We start from the raw sequence: 18,059 nt of genomic DNA, 5'->3' as shown, positions 1-18,059 counted from the left end.
TTGGCTGTCTGTTTATTTTGATATCAGTTTCTCTTGCTGAGCAAAAACTTTTTATTCTGATGTAGTCCCATTCATTTATCTTTGCCTTCACTTCTCTTGCCATTGGAGTCAAGTTCATAAAATGTTCTTTAAAAACCAGGTCCATGATTTTAGTACCCATGTCTTCTTCTATGTACTTTATTGTTTCAGGTCTTATATTTAGGTCTTTGATCCATTTTGAATTAATTTTAGTACACGGGGACAGACTGTAGTCGAGTTTCATTCTTTTGCATGTGGCTTTCCAGTTTTCCCAACACCATTTGTTGAAGAGGCTTTCTTTTCTCCATTGTGTGTTGTTGGCCCCTTTATCAAAGATTATTTGACCATATATATGTGGTTTTATTTCTGGGCTTTCTATTCTGTTCCATTGGTCTGAGTGTCTATTTTTCTGCCAATACCATGCTGTTTTGATTATCGTGGCCCTATAATATAGTTTAAAGTCAGGTATTGTAATGCCCCCAGCTTCATTCTTTTTCCTTAGGATTGTTTTGGCTATTCGGGGTTTTTTATAGTTCCATATAAATCTGATGATTTTTTTGTTCCATTTCTTTAAAAAATCTCATAGGAATTTTGATGGGAATTGCATTAAATTTATATATTGCTTTGGGTAATATGGCCATTTTAATTATATTTATTCTTTCTATCCAAGAACAAGGAATATTTTTCCATTTCATTGTGTCTTTTTCTATTTCTCTTAATAATGCCTTATAGTTTTCGTTATATAGGTCCTTTACATTCTTTGTTATGTTTATTCCTAGGTATTTTATTTTTTTTGTTGCAATCGTGAAGGGGATTATTTTTTTGAGTTCGTTTTCTAATATTTCATTGTTGGCATATAGAAAGGCTATGGACTTTTGTATGTTAATTTTGTATCCTGCGACCTTACTGTATTGGTTTATTGTTTCTAATAATCTTTTTGTGGAGTCCTTAGGATTTTCGATGTATAGGATCATATCATCTGCAAAAAGTGATACCTTTACTTCTTCTTTTCCGATATGGATGCCTTTTATTTCTTTGTCTTGTCTGATTGCTCTGGCCAGAACTTCTAGCACCACGTTAAATAAGAGTGGAGAGAGTGGACAACCCTGTCTTGTTCCTGATTTAAGGTAGAAAGTCCTCAGTTTTATGCCGTTTAAAATGATGTTGGCTGATGGTTTATCATATATGGCCTTTATCATGTTGAGATATTTTCCTTCTATACCCATTTTGTTGAGAGTCTTAAACATAAAATTGTGTTGTATTTTATCAAAAGCCTTTTCTGCATCTATTGATAAGATCATGTGGTTTTTGTTCTTTGTTTTGTTGATATGGTGTATTACGTTAACCGTTTTGCGTATGTTGAACCATCCTTGAGATTCTGGGATGAATCCCACTTGATCATGATGTATTATTTTTTTAATATGTTGTTGTATTCGGTTTGCCAGTATTTTGTTTAGAATTTTAGCATCTGTATTCATTAGAGATATTGGTCTGTAGTTTTCTTTCTTTGTGCCATCCTTGCCAGGTTTTGGTATGAGGGTTATGTTGGCCTCATAAAATGTGTTTGGTAGTATTGCTTCTTCTTCAATTTTTTGGAAGACTTTGAGTAGAATAGGAACCAAGTCTTCTTTGAATGTTTGATAGAATTCACTAGTATAACCGTCTGGGCCTGGAATTTTATTTTTGGGGAAGTTTTTAATAGTTTTTTCTATTTCCTCCCTGCTGATTGGTCTGTTTAGGCTTTCCGCTTCTTCATGACTCAGTCTAGGAAGGTTGTATTGTTCTAGGAATTTATCCATTTCTTCTAGATTGTTGTATTTGGTGGCATATAATTTTTCATAGTATTCTACAATAATTCTTTGTATATCTATGATGTCTGTGGTGATCTCTCCTCTTTCATTTTGGATTTTATTTATTTGAGTCCTGTGCCTTTTTTCTTTGGTGAGTCTTGCCAAGGGTTTGTCAATTTTGTTAATATTTTCAAAGAACCAGCTCCTTGTTTTATTGATTTTTTCTATAGTTTTTCTGTTCTCTATTTCATTTATTTCTGCTCTGATTTTTATTATCTCCTTTCTTCGGCTGGTTTTGGGTTGTCTTTGTTCTTCTTTTTCTAGTTCCTTAAGGTGTGAAGTTAAGTGGTTCACTTGGGCTCTCTCTTGTTTGTTCATATATGCCTGAAGTGATATGAACTTTCCTCTTATTACTGCTTTTGCTGCATCCCAGATATTCTGATATGTCGTATTTTCATTTTCATTTGTTTGTATATATCTTTTTTTTTTTATTTTTTTTATTTTTTATTTTTTTATTATTTTTTTTTTTCTGAAGCTGGAAACAGGGAGAGACAGTCAGACAGACTCCCGCATGCGCCCGACCGGGATCCACCCGGCACGCCCACCAGGGGCGATGCTCTGCCCACCAGGGGGGCGATGCTCTGCCCATCCTGGGCGTCGCCATATTGCGACCAGAGCCACTCTAGCGCCTGAGGCAGAGGCCACAGAGCCATCCCCAGCGCCCGGGCCATCTTTGCTCCAATGGAGCCTTGGCTGCGGGAGGGGAAGAGAGAGACAGAGAGGAAAGTGCGGCGGAGGGGTGGAGAAGCAAATGGGCGCTTCTCCTGTGTGCCCTGGCCGGGAATCGAACCCAGGTCCTCCGCACGCTAGGCCGACGCTCTACCACTGAGCCAACCGGCCAGGGCTGTATATATCTTTTGATCTCTGCGCTTATTTCTTCTTTGACCCATTCATTTTTTAAAAGTATGTTGTTTAGTTTCCACATTTTTGTGGGTTTTTCCCCCTCTTTTTTGCAGTTGAATTCTAGTTTCAAGGCGTTATGATCAGAAAATATGCTTGGTACAATTTCAATTTTTCCAAATTTGCTGATATTGTCTTTGTGGCCCAACATATGGTCAATTCTTGAGAATGTTCCATGTACACTAGAGAAAAATGTATACTCTGTCGCTTTGGGATGAAGTGTCCTGTAGATGTCTATCATATCCAGGTGTTCTAGTATTTCGTTTAAGACCACTATATCTTTATTGATTCTCTGTTTGGATGACCAATCTAGAGCCGTCAGCGGTGTATTGAGGTCTCCAAGTATGATTGTATTTTTGTTAGTTTTTGTTTTAAGGTCAATAAGTAGCTGTCTTATATATTTTGGTGCTCCTTGGTTTGGTGCATATATATTAAGGATTGTTATGTCTTCTTGATTCAACTTCCCCTTAATCATTATGAAATGACCATTTTTGTCTCTGAGTACTTTTTCTGTCTTGTAGTCAGCATTATTAGATATGAGTATTGCTACACCTGCTTTTTTTTGGGTGTTGTTTGCTTGGAGTATTGTTTTCCAGCCTTTCACTTTGAATTTGTTTTTATCCTTGTTGCTTAGATGTGTTTCTTGTAGGCAGCATATAGTTGGATTTTCTTTTTTAATCCATTCTGCTACTCTGTGTCTTTTTATTGGTAAGTTTAATCCATTTACATTTAGTGTAATTATTGACACTTGTGGGTTCCCTACTGCCATTTTATAAATTGCTTTCTGTTAGTTTTGTATCTTGTTTGATTCTTCTCTTTTGTTTTTCTATCATTTGTTTTTGTTTGTTTGTGTTCCATACTTCTTTCCTCAGTTGCTACCTTTTTTAAGTCAAGTGTTTTTGTGGTGGTTTTTTCAAGGGTGGTTACCATTAAGTAATGAAAAGGGTACCTACCATAGTCATTGTAGTACCCTATCTTATGAGTATTTCTGCACTTCATCGTCCTTTGCTACTGTTAATCTCCATCCTCTCCCTCCTTTTTTTCCTTTGTTGTCACATTTTAAGTTTGGTTTTATTGTGTTCTTGGTGGAGCTGTTACTTGTGGTGTTGTTTTCTTTTGTTCTTTGAATCTGGTTGGAAAACCCCCTTTAGTATTTCCTGGAGTGGGGGCTTTCTGCTGATAAATTCTCTCATCTTTTCTGTATTTGTGAATGTTTTTATATCTCCTTCGTACTTGAAGGATAGCTTTGATGGGTATAGTATTCGTGGCTGAAAGTTCCTCTCTTTCAGGGCTTTAAATATTGGGGTCCACTCTCTTCTAGCTTGTAGAGTTTCTGCTGAGAAATCTGATGATAATCTAATAGGCCTTCCTTTATATGTTGTACTCTTCTTTTCCCTGGCTGCCTTGAGAATTTTTTCTTTGTCATTGGTTTGTGTCATCTTTATTATGATGTGCCTTGGAGTGGGTTTGTTGGGGTTAAGAAAACTCGGTGTTCTGTTTGCTTCTTGAATTTGAGGCTTTAGTTCTTTCCACAGGCTTGGGAAGTTCTCGTCTATTATTTGTTTGAGTATATTCTCCATTCCATTTTCTTTCTCTTCTCCCTCTGATATACCTATTATTCTTATGTTATTCTTTCTGATGGAGTCAGACAATTCCTGTAGGGCTTTCTCGTTTTTTATTATTTTTGAGTCTCTTTCTTCTTCTCTCTGTTGTGCCTCAAGTTGTTTGTCTTCTATTTCACTAATCCTATCTTCAATCTGGGCTGTTCTGCTAGCTAAGCTTGTTACCTCGTTTTTCAGCTCGTGAATTGAGTTTTTCATTTCTGTTTGATTTGTTTTTATAGTTTCAATTTCCTTGGTAATATATTCTTTGTGTTCATTGAGTTGTTTTCTGATCTCCCTATATTGCCTTTCTGTGTTTTCTTGTATATCTCTGAGTATTTTTAAGATTTCTATTTTAAATTCTCTGTCATTTAGCTCCAAGGCTTCCAATATGTTGTCTTTTCTCCATAGATTTTTCCACATCTATTTGTGTTACCTCTCTTTCTTTTGTATCCATAATATTCGATTTCCTCTTTCTTATTGGCATCTGAGGGTGGTCTTGTTGATAGCACACAGGCGCACTCCCTCCGCGGCTTGAATGAACGTCCCTGCGGTAGTTAGCTTCCTCCACACCCTCGTCTCTGAGATTCAAGTGATAACAGTCCTTTCACTTTCAGTTTGTGTGGAACTCCGTAATGCTCCGAGGATAAATTTTTCTGTTTCTAGTTGATAAATTTGTTGTGATTTTGGGGAGATCTGTCGGACGCGCTGCTCACAGCGCCATTTCCGTGACGTCACTCCCAAATACAATATTTAAAATAAAGAACAAGTAAATTTAAATAAAAAAACTGACCAGTATTTCAATGGGAACTATGCTCCTCTCACTGACCACCAATGAAAGAAGTGCTCTTTCTGGAAGTGCGGCAGGGGCCGGATAAATAGCCTCAGGGGGCCGCATGTGGCCCGCGGGCCGTAGTTTGGGGACCCCTGCCCTACAGTGTCTCTTCCTGGACCTCCAACTTTACACTTTCCTCCTGCAACCCCATTCTTCTCAGCTCTCTCCCACCAGAGCTCTGGGTAAGTGGCTGTGAATGAGATTTTCTGTGTGGGCCCTTTAAAATGGAATCTGCTTCTGAGAGGTGTGTCTCTTTTTTCCAGACAGAAACCCAGCTCTTTTCACAGCTAAATGCTCTCTGGGTGCCTCTTCTAGGCCCTGGGGCACTAGGCTGGGCTCTGGACCTGGGGCTGAGGACCCACACCTCTCAGGGCATCCCACCCCACCATGAGAGTCCCTCCAGGTCACTGCTCGCTCCTGGGAGCGGGGCAGCCCTTTCCGCGTCTCTACGCTTCCTAGCAGTCTTGGTGTGGCTTCTTTGGTGATCATTGGTTATAGATTCCTCTTAGTTTAGTCCAATGTTGGTTTTTCAAGATGATTGTTCTTAAATTAAGTTGTAATCCAGTTTGGTCCTTGGAGGTGGCAGTTGGAACGTCCACCTACTCTGTTGCCATCTTTCTTCCCCCTTGATCATACGATTTTTATCCTTGCTTTTGTTAATATGGTGTATCAGTATCACATTGATTGATTGATTTGTGTATATTGAACCATTCTTGCATGCTTGGAACAAATTTCTCTTGATCATGTTCTATGATCCTTTTAATGTATTGTTGAATTCAATTTGCAAATACTTTGTTGAGAATTTTTGCATCTGTGTTAATTGGGAATATTGGCCTATAATTTTCTTTTCTTGTACTGTCTGTTTTAGTTTTGATATCAAGATAATGCTGGCTTCATAGTATTAGTGTGACAGATTCCTTCCTCTTGAATTTTTTGGAATAGTTTGGAAAGGATAGGGATTAATTTTTCTTTAAATTTTTGGTAAAATTTACCCCTGAAGCCATCTGGCCATATAAATAATTTTTACTAACATCCGTTGTGAAATCAGAACCTTAGGGAACCAATGTCTCATAATATTGTATTGGGAATAAAACTGGTGTTGGATAGTGTTGGTTGATTGCTTTCATTTCTGAATAAAATTTTGTGTACTTAGAATTTTATCATTAGTTTACAGTTTTTCCTTTGTTTTGAATTACTTTTTAATTATAATGCATACATCATAAAACTCACTCTTTAAAATGTACAGTTCAGTGGTTCTTAGAGTACTCACAGAGTTATGTAATCAACACCACTATCTAATTTGAGAACATCTTTATCACTTCAAAGAGTAAGCTCTCCACCAAAAAAAAAAGTAGGCCCATAATCTCTAGCAATTACTCTTCATTTTCTCCTCCTCCCAGACCATGGCAACTACTAATCTACTTTTGGTCTCTATGAATTTATCTATTCCAAACATTTTATATAAATGGAATCATACTGTATGTGGGCTTTGTGATTGACTTCTTTCACTTAACAAGTTTTTAAGGTGCATCCATGTTGTACCATATATCATACTTCATTCTTTTTTATTGATGAATATTATTCCATTGTATGGATATACTGCATTTTGCTTATCCATTACTTAATGGACATTTATATTGTTTTAATATTTTGAGCTGTCATGAATTTCCATATGAATTTTTTATTAGCTTGTTAATTTTTTTGACAACAACAACAAAGACAGCTGGGGTAGAAGGTAGAGTCATGTAGTGTCACCCTTACTCAGAGGGGAGAATAGTTGGTAGAGCAGTACAAAATGCAGAGCAATGAAACTTTTAATTTGGAGAAGCAAAGCCATGCTCCATCAATATCACCAGCAGCAGCAACAGCAGAAGCCACTGCTTCTCCCAGTACCTGCAAATGGGCAATAGGCCAGCAGCCAAAATGAGAGCTTGATCGTTGACCTGAATAATTTTAGTAACCCAGGAGAGTAGACTTTCAATCCAACATAGCCATCTTTTTGTGTGCAAGCTTCCTTCTGATATCAATAAAGAGAAAACAAGGAAACCATTTGAGAAATATGGAAAGGCAGGCAGACTTCATTCATAAGGACAAGGGCTCCAGCTTTATTTGCTTGGAAACACAAACCTTTGTAGAAATTTCCAAAATGAAGCTGGACAGACAAGATGCCACTCCATGGAAAGCAGCTTGTGTGTGCTTGGCATGTTATAGTGCACCTATTATATATCCGACAAATGCTGAAGGAAGCCTTTTTATGTGTGTGGTCAGATGGAGATGACTGTAGTCACTGTGGATTATTGAGGAAGACCCTCAGGAAAAAAATATTGTTGAATTCTCAGGGAGGCCAGTTGCTCAGAAAGCTCTGGGAAGATGCAGTGAAGGTTTCTGCCTGCTAGATACATTTCCTTGGCTTGTAACTTTGGAGCCCATGGACCAGTTAGAGGATGAAGAGGGACTTCCAGAGAAGCTGGTTAGTATAAAGAGCTAGTAGATTCACAGGAAGAGAGAGTAGCCATTCATATTTGTGCAACCTTATGCTTTTGAGCATGAGTATCCCATGTGCTGGAAGGCAGTCATTGAGATGGAGAAGCAGTAGCAAAACCAGGTGGACTTCTACATCAAGGAAAGTCATGAGAAACTGGAGATGGAGATGGTAGCTGCCCACCTGAGTACCAGGTCAGGCTAATGAGGTAGAATTTGATGATACTTTAAGAACTTTGGAGGATGGAAGAGCTACACTACCAGGACAAGCAGAAACAGAAGCAACTAGAGCTCATGGCATAAGTGCCATGAAGAGGCAATACAGTGGCAATAGGAAAAAATGATGCAGTGACAGCAGGAAGGATTCAAAGGAACCCTCTCTGACATGAGTGGTATGGATGGGCCAGAAGGCTGAGGTATGTGCTATAGGCATAAAGAACAGAGGTACTGTGTTACCCACTCCTATGGTAGCTCTTAATCCCCAATCCACCAGGACCTGCCACTATGATACTGAATGGAATCTGGGGATTGACCTCACCAACAGCTAAATGCTTTGGCCAACCTACAGTAGAAGGAATTGGGATAATTGGTGGAACCTCTGCTGCATTTAATCCTACAGCCCCTGGAGCTAAATTTGTTCCAGCCATATGCTGCTGATACTAATAAAACTAGAGTGTCTAGTGTTAAAATATTCTAAAAGGAGGACCCTGATTGAATTAACCAGAATTCTGTACTAGAAGAGTATTAGAGATTCCTCCTAACAGTCCAATCTTATGCTGGAGGCAAAGGGCAATGGAGATTTGTTTGTTTATTTTTAACAAATCCTCTATGTGACATATTGTTTAACTAGCCATATCTGAATAGTACATTCTTGAAGTCTCCTGTGATTGTTGAGGGTCTGGGGGGGAACCATGGCAGCGTGGATCCAGTTAGAGCACCATTAATCTTGATCATTCCAGCCCTTTCCTGTCTGTTTCTATTTGCTTTCTCACTTTTATACTGTCCAAACCCAGAGACACTGCCACATATACCATGAAAATCAAACTTGTTCCATTCACTCAAGCTGGATGAACCCATGCTCAAGCCAGCAACCTCAGGGTTTCGAACCTGGGTCTTCTGTACCCCAGTCTGATGCTCTACCCACTGTTCCATTCACTTCCAGGTATGAATTCAAGCAAATGTCCACAGAGGTCACAGACAACATATATAAGGTTCTATTGTATTGTTAGGCAAAGCAAGCTGACCTCCACTTCGCCCTGGGAGTAGTGGGCCTGTATCATCTGAAAGGAATGTTCTTGCAGAGATAAGTGGGACCATTAAGCTATTTGCTGCATTGGATTATGTAGTTCTTTTTTTTTTTTTTCTTTTAGTGAAGGGGAGAGAGACAGAGAGACAGACAGGGACAGACAGGAAGGGAGAGAGATGAGAAACATCATCTCATAGTTGCGACACCTTAGTTGTTCATTGACTGCTTTCTCATATGTGCTTTCACCCCGGGGCTCCAGCTGAGCCAATGACTTCTTGCTCAAGCCAGCAACCTTGGGCTCAAACCAGCAACCCCACGCTTAACTTAAGCCAGCAACCTCAGGGTTTCAAACCTGGGTTCTCTGTGTCCTGGGCTAATGCTCTATCCACTGTGCCACTGCCTGGCCAGGCAGGATTATGGAGCTGTTAACAAGCATGTGCAATGTGGCCATAAACCACCTGTGTTAGCCCATGCCATTTGGCCATATATAACAAGCCTCATCCATTTTGGGTATAGAGATCTACCGTTTTGCTTTTGCTTCTGTCCCATAAGTTCCCCTAATAAATTCTTGATGTAATTCTGGAGTTGTCAGCCTTTTTCTTGGATAAAGACAACCCAGGGATGTCACTTTTGTGTCTATGATATCACTATTCATAGCTCTGCTGTTAATTTTATTTTTTTTACTAGTGTACCATGTTTTATTTGTCTCTGATACCTTTGGAGTTTTTCTGAGAAATAGAGCAGTAATGCAGAATAAGTTTACTTATTTATTTATTTATTTCCCTTTTTATTGAATTTATTGTGGTGACACTGATGAACAAAATTATACAGGTTTAGGCACACAATTCTATAACACATTATCTGTACACCGTATTGTGTGTTCACTACCCCAAGTAAAGTTTCCTGCATCACCATTTATTCTTTCTACAACCTCCTCCATGTCCCCCCACTCCCCTTCTTCCAGCAACCACCACAGTATTGTCTGTGTTCGTGTGTTCTTTTTTTTTTTAATCTTTCTGTCCCTCCTCTTTTAGCCTCCCTCCCGCTTAGTCCCCCCACACAGAGCTTTCAGCCTGTTTTCTATCTATGAGCCTGTCTCTATTTTGCTTGTTAGTTCATTTGATTCCATGTAAGAGTGAAATCATATGGTACTTGTCTTCCTCTGACTGGCTTATTTCACTTACATAATGCTCTCCAGGTCCATCCATGCTGTTGGAAAGGTAAGATTTCCTTCTTTTTAATGTCTGGGTAGTATCCCATTGTATAATGTATCACAACTTTTTTTTTTTTTTTTTCTGAAGATGGAAACGGGGAGAGACAGTCAGACAGACTCCCGCATGCGCCCGACCGGGATCCACCCGGCATGCCCACCAGGGGGCGACGCTCTGCCCACCAGGGGGCTATGCTCTGCTCCTCCAGGGCATCGCTCTGTTGTGACCAGAGCCTCTCTAGCGCCTGGGGCAGAGGCCAAGGAGCCATCCCCAGCGCCCGAGCCATCTTTGCTCCAATGGAGCCTCAGCTGCGGGAGGGGAAGAGAGAGACAGAGAGGAAGGAGAGGGGGAGGGGTGGAGAAGCAGATGGGCGCTTCTCCTGTGTGCCCTGGCTGGGAATCGAACCCGGGACTTCTGCACGCCAGGCCGACGCTCTACCACTGAGCCAACCGGCCAGGGCCGTATCACAACTTTTTTATCCACTCATTTCTTAATGGGCAGTTGGGCTGCTTCCAAATCTTGGGTATTATAAATAACACTGCAGTGAACATAGGGGTGCATATATTCTGGTGAATTAGTGTTTTAGGTTTCTTCAGATAAATTCCCAGAAGTGGAACTGCTGGGTCATAAGGTGGTGTCATGTTTTTTTTTTTTTTTTTTTTTTTTTTTTTTTTTTTTTTTTGAGGTAAATCCATACTGCTTTCCACTGTAGCTGTATCAACCATGTGATTTAACTCATATAGGGAATCTAATGAGCAAAATGAACTAACAAGCAAGGAGAGACAGACTTCTAGAGAGCAGGCTGACAGTGGTTGGGAGGTTTGGGTGTGTGTGAAAGGATTGGGCAAAAGAAAAAAAAAGAGAGAGCCGATCAGGCGCTGGTGCAGTGGATAGAGCATCTGACTGGGATGCAGAAGACCCTGGTTTAAAACTCTGAGGTTGCCAGCTTAAGCGTGGGCTCATCCAGCTTGAGTGTGGGCTTACCAGATTGAGTGTGGGGTCACTGGCTTTAGCTTGGGATCATAGACATGACCCCATGGTTGCTGGCTTGAACATTGCTGGCTTGATTCCAAGGTTGCTGGCTTGAGCAAGGTGTCACTTGCTCTGCTGTAGCCCCCTGGTCAAGGCACATACAAGAAAGCAATTAATGAACAACTAAGGTGCCACAACGAAGAATTGATTCTTCTCATCTCTCTCCCTTCCTGTCTGTCCCTATCTGTTCCTCTCTCTGTCTTTCTCTCTGTCTCTGTCACAAAAATAAAAATAAAAAAAGAAAGAAAAGAGAGAGATAAAATTCAAATACAGACAACAGTGTGACGAATGCCAGAGGAGGGAGGATAAATGGTGATAGAAGGAGTCTTTAGTTGGCATAGAAACACACCATACAGTGTATGTGTTCCACCATACAGATGATGTATTGTGGAGTTGTGCCCTGAAACCCATATAATTTTGTTAATCAGTGTTACCCAATAAATTTAATAAAAGAAATAATGGACTTAGAGTTTTTGTAGAATATCTAATTTTCATTTCCCAGCAAAAGTTACAGTTTGGCATTTTCGTGCAGGGTTTTTCCCCAATCATGTTATGTGTATGTATGTGCTTATAATATGCTGTTATCTTATACTATATATTTCTACCTATAACAACTTTGTATTTCTATTATAATGCAATAATTTTAATTACCATAGTTTTATCATATATTTTAACATCTTATAGATTATTTATCCCTCTTCCTTCTTTCTCATAATTTTTCTGGCTATTTCTACATGTTTATTTTTACTGATGAACTTTAGAATAACTTTGTTGGTTTGTTACCCCTGCTCTATATTTAATTGGGATTTTGATTATGCTCATTAAATATATTAAATAATTTTAAGTGTATGTGTATGGAAATTAAGTGAATGACTCATTACTGTTTATATTTTTACCATTAGGAAAATATCCCTACTGTCTCTATCCTGTGCAATCCAGGAATGAGAGCACGTCACTGGAAGCAGATATCAGAAATTGTAGGCTATAACTTGACACCAGACTCTGGGACTACACTGAGAAAAGTTTTAAAATTAAACCTTACACCATATTTGGAACAATTTGAAGTGATAAGTGCAGGTGCAAGCAAGGTAAATATGGAGATCAACTGAAATACTTTATTTAATGATTTTGTTAATCAAATTGTCATTCTTTTGTTGTGATTGAATGTACAGTACTGGATAAGCAGTGGGAGGAGATGTTAAAAGTGATAGAAGACCACTCTTCTTTCTCCCCACAAAGTGTGTGCTTCTATCTTACTTCCTTGTCCTGAATCCAGACTAGCAATGTTTCCTTCCACCTCTTCTTAATGCTTATTCTGATGTGCATGGATGCTATGCTAATCTTGATATATAAATTTTCCATGAAGAATATTGAGTGGGAGATGATGTCAGAGTAATGGCAACATGAGAGATACTCCTGATCTCTCCCCCTTGAAATTTCAACAAATTAAACAACTATAACACAGAAAAGAAACCGCAGCTGGGCTTGCAGGTACACCTGAAAGATCCATACACCAAATGGACTAAAGGTGGTAGGGGAGATAAACCAAAGCTGTAAGAGCACAGGGTCATGGCCAGTGTTCCGATGGTCTGCCTGCAGTCTGCACTTGGCAGAGACAGAGAAAACTAAAGTGTAGCTGGTCCCCAGCCTCCCAGATTCTTCCTCCCTCACCTCACAGTAAGGAGAATGGCAGAGACAAAACCCACAGCTAAGCTGTCTAGAGCCACTCTCCCCTGAAGAACAGAAGTGTCACTCTCCGGTCCCCAGGTCTATTGAGATGTGGGAAGGAGTGCCCAGAAGCCTGAGAACACCATCTTTAGAGCTGTGAAGCAGGAAAGCCGAAGCCAAATAGCCCTCACAACACACTCCACCCACTAATGTGAGTGCGGACCCACCTTCATCATTGCAGACAGCAACATCTCAGCAGACAGCCCAGGAACTTCACAGAACTAAAAATTGTAATACGGAGACACCTACTGGAAGAAACCTCTCAAAACCGAAATTTATTTTTTCCTCCCCCCCTTTTTCCTTTTTTCCTTCTTATGCTTTTCCCTCTTTTTTATTTTTGAATTTTTATATTTTTATTCTTATTTTATTGTGGGTGTCTTGTTTTCTTCAGTGCTTTCAATGTTTATTTCCTGTGGTTTTTATTCTTGCCATAATTTTTAAAATTTTTATATTTTATATAATTTTTCAATTTTTTTAGTTGTTTTTGGTTAGGGTTCTTAATAATACCACTCTCAACTGCCATCAAGGAAGAAGAAATTGAGTACCATGGCTACACAAGACAGAGACGTATTTCAGGAAGAAAATGAAATATCTCCAGAAAAATATCCCCATCACATGGAAGACTTGGAATTAAATGATAGAGAATTCAAAATTGAAGTTCTGAAAATACTCAGTGAGATGGGGAAGACACCAACAGGCAACTTAATGACCTCAGAAAACAAATTAATGAACAAAATGAATACCTCACCAAGGAGATTGAAACTTTAAAAACAGAGATGAAGAACTCAATATGTGAATTGAAGTCTGAGGTAGCAAGTTTAGCTAATAGAACAAGCCAGGTAGAGGAAAGAATCAGTGACATTGGAGACAGGCAACTTGAGAGAAGAGGAGAGAGAGAAGAGGAGAGAGACTCACAAATTAAAAAAAACTGAGAGAGCTCTATAAGAACTGTCTGACTCCATCAGAAAGAGCAATATAAGACTAATGGGTATATCAGAAGAAGAAGAAGAAGAGAGAGAAGGGAATGGAGAGCCTATTCAGACAAATAATTGATGAAAACTCCCCAAATCTATGGAAAAAGAGCTTCAAATCCAAGAAGCAAACACAATGCTGAATTACCACAACCCAAACAGACCTACTCCAAGGCACAATGAATGACAAAGAAAAAAATCCTCATGATAGCGAGGGAAAAGAAGAACATAATATATAAAGGAATGCCCAATAGGTTATCATCAGACTTCTCAGCAGAAACTCTACAAGCCAGAAGAGAGTAGACCCAACCATTCAAAGTGCTGAAAGAGAGGAATTACCAGCCAAGAATACTATATCCATAAACATTATCCTTCAAACATGAAGGAGAAATAAAAAATTTTACAGACATACAGAAGCTGAGGGAATTTATCACTAGAAAACCTCCACTGCAGGAAATACTTAAGAGGGTTATTAGACCAGATACAAAGAACAAAAGAAATCAAAACTACGGGTAAAAGCTCCAACAAGATCACAATAAAAACAAGGAGTATGTGACAACAATAACATAAAAGGGGAGAAGATAAAGATCTGCAGTACTAAAGGATGATAGAGTGCAGAAGCACTCATATGACAAAGGACTCTTGTACATTTGACATTTTTTTTCTCAACCTAATGGTAACTACCCACGAAAAAACCACTACTGAAACATACAGCTTAAAAAAGAAGAAACGGGGGGGGGGGAGAAATAGAGAATACCACCAAACAAAAACAACTAAGAGAAACAAAAAAGGGAAGAACCAAATAAGACACAGAGCTACCAGAAAACAAAACATAAAATGGCTATAGGAAATCCTCAAGTGTCAATAATTACCCTAAATGTAAGTGGACTGAACTCACTAATAAAGAGGCACAGAGTGGCAGATTGGATCAAAAAGCAAAACCCCACCATATACTGCCTTCAAGAGACACATCTAAGCTGCAAGGACAAAAATAGACTTAAAGTGAAAGGTTGGAAAACGATTCTCCAAGCAAATAATATAAAAAAAGAAAAGAAGATATAGCCATATTCATATCTGACAACGCTAACTTCAAGACAACAAAGGTAACCAGAGACAAAGATGGGCATTTCATAATGATAAAGGGGACATTGTATCGAGAAGACATAACACTTCTAAATATATATGCACTGAACAAGGGAACAGCAAAATATAAGACATCTACTAACTGATCTAAAAATAGAAACAGAGAAAACACAATCATACTTGGAGATTTTAACACACCATTGATGCCTTTAGATAGATCATCCAAACAGAAAATTGATAAATATTGGCCTTAAATGACATACTATACCAAATGGATATAATAGACATTTATAGGACATTTCATCCTAAAACATCAGATTATACATTCTTCTCCAGTGTACATGGAACATTCTCAAGGATAGAACATATGTTGGGCCACAAAACTAACATCAACAAATTCAGAAAGATTGAAATAATACCAAGCACATTTTCTAATCATAAGGCTTTGAAATTAGAATTCCACTGTAAAAAGGAAGTAAAGAAACCCACAAAAATGTGGAAATTAAACAACATTTCTAAAAAATAATTGGGTCGAAGAAGAAATAAAACTAGAGATAAAAAGATATATACTGACAAATGACAACATGACATATCAAAATTTGTGGATGCAGCACAAGGAGTAATAAGATGGAAGTTTATATCTTTACAGGCTTATATCAAGAAATAAGAGATCCCAAGTAGAGAACATAGCATCACACCTTAAGGAACTAGAAAAGGAAGAACAAAGACAATCCAAAGTCAGTAGAAGAAAGGAAATAGTAAAAATTAGAGAACTAAGTGAAATAGAGAACAAAAAATACTATAGAAAATATTAATATAACAAAGAGCTAGTTCTTTGAAAAGATCAATAAAATTGACAAGTCACTGGCTAGGCTCACTAAGGAAAAAAGAGGAAGGACTCAAATAAAGAAAATATGAAATGAAAGACGAGAAATTACCATAGACATCATAGGTATACAAAAATTCATGGTAGAATATTATGAAAGATTATATGCCACCAACCAAATTCAACAACCTAGAGGAAATGGATTAATTCCTAGAACTATACAATCTTCCTAGACTGAACCACGAAGAATTGGAAAACCTAAATAGACCCATAAGCAGGGAGGAAATAGAAACACCTATCAAAAACTTCCCCCAAAATAAAAGTCCAGGACCAGATAGTTACACTAGAATTCTACCAAACATTCAAAGAAGATTTAGTACCTATCCTTCTCAAAGTCTTCCAAAAAATAGAAGAAGAAGCAATACTTCCTAACACATTTTATGAGGTCAACATAGACCGTATACTAAAACCAAGCAAGTACAATACAAGAAAACTACAGACCAATATTTCTAATGAATACAGATGCAAAAATCCTTAATAAAATACTAGCAAATGAATACAATACATTAAAAAAGCAATACATCATAATCAAGTGGGATTCATTCCAGGAGCACATTGATGGTTCAAAATACAGAAATCGATCAACGTAATACACCACAACAATGAAACAAAGAACTAAAACTATGTATATGATCTTATCATTAGATGCATAAAAGGCTCTCAATAAGGTACAATATGGTACAAATAGAAGGAAAGTATCTCAACATAATAAGGCCATATATGACAAACCACCAGCTAATATCATATTAAGTAGTGAAAAAAATGAAGGCCTTTCCTCTAAAATCAGGAATGTGACAAGGCTGCCCACTGTAGCCACTCTTATTCAACATAGTTCTGGAAGTTTTAGCTAGAGCGATCAAGCAAAAGAAAGAAATAAAATGCATTCATATCAGGAAAGAAGAAGTAAAGGTATTCCTTTTTGCAGATGACAGGATCCTGTACATTGAAAACCCCAAAAATATCACAAAAAAACCCACAAAACAACTATTAGAAACATTAAAGCAATACAGTAAAGTTGCAGGATACAAAATAAATATACAAAAGTCTACTGCTTTTCTGTATGCCAACAATGAAACTTCGGAAAATGAACCCATAAAAACAATTCCTTTTACAATTGCAACAAAAAACATAAAGTACCTAGGAATGAACTTAACAAAGGATGTGAAGGACCTATATACTGAAAACTACAAAACATTATTGAAAGAAATTGAAAAAGGCACAATGAAATGGAAAAATATTTCATGTTCATGGGTTGGAAGAATGAACATAGTTAAACTGGCCATATTACCCAAACCAATATACAAATTTAATGAAATTCCCATCAAAATCCCAATGTCATTTTTTAAAGAAATAGAACAAAAAATTACCAGGTTTGTATGGAACCATAAAACCCCCCGAATAACCAATGCAATCCTGAGGAAAAAGAATAAAGCAGGAGATGTCACTCTACCTGACTTCAAATTATACTACAGAGCCACAATAATCAAAATAACTTGGTATTGGCAGAAAAGCAGACAGACCAATGGAACAGAATTGAGAGCCCAGAAATAAAACCACATATATATGGATAAATAATCTTTGATAAAGGAGCCAAAAAGCCAATGAAGAAAAGAAAGCCTCTTCAATAAATGGTGCTGGAAAAAGTGGAAAGCCACATGCAAAAGAATGAAACTTGACTAAACCTTGTCCCCCTGCACAAAAATTAATTCAAAATATATTAAAGACTTAAATATAAAATCTGAAACAATAAGTTACATAGAAGAAAACATAGGCGCTAAACTCAAGGACCTTGGCCATAGAGAACAATTGATGAATTTGACCCTAAAGGCAAGGGGAGTAAAGGCAAAAATTAACGAATGAGATTATATCAAACTAAAGAGCTTCTGCACAGCAAAAGAAACTGACAATATAATGAAAAAGCAATCAACCAAGTGGGAGATGTTATTCACAAACAACAGCTCTGATAAGGGGTTAATATCCAAAATATATAAGGAACTCACAAAGCTCAGCAACAAACAAGCAAGCAATCCAATTAAAAAATAGGAAGATCTCAAAAGACAGTTCTCCAAGAAGACATACAAATGGCCAACAGATATATGAAAAGATGCTCATCTTTACTAGCAATTAGAGAGATGCAAATAAAAACTACAGTGAACCTGACCAGGTGGTGGCACAGTGGATAGAACATCAGACTGGGACACAGAGGACCCAGGTTCG

The 18,059-nt window shown here is 38.0% G+C and overlaps 1 protein-coding gene and 1 pseudogene across 1 annotated transcript in view; both read left to right on the top strand.

Annotated features, from left to right (window-relative positions):
• The window catches only part of DNAH12 (dynein axonemal heavy chain 12), a 399,320-nt gene that overhangs the window by 101,361 nt on the left and 279,900 nt on the right, over positions 1-18,059 (top strand). The window contains exon 18 of the mRNA XM_066351331.1: positions 12,077-12,262. Coding sequence (XP_066207428.1) covers positions 12,077-12,262 — 186 coding nt within the window. The remainder of the gene's footprint in view (positions 1-12,076; positions 12,263-18,059) is intronic.
• On the top strand, positions 7,000-8,342 carry LOC136382411 (non-POU domain-containing octamer-binding protein pseudogene; annotated as a pseudogene).

The sequence above is a fragment of the Saccopteryx leptura genome, chromosome 10 (genome assembly GCF_036850995.1).
Source record: "Saccopteryx leptura isolate mSacLep1 chromosome 10, mSacLep1_pri_phased_curated, whole genome shotgun sequence".
NCBI classification, from domain to species: Eukaryota; Metazoa; Chordata; class Mammalia; order Chiroptera; family Emballonuridae; genus Saccopteryx; species Saccopteryx leptura.
Note: the sequence above shows the minus strand (reverse complement) of the source record. Positions and strands in the feature narration are given on the sequence as shown.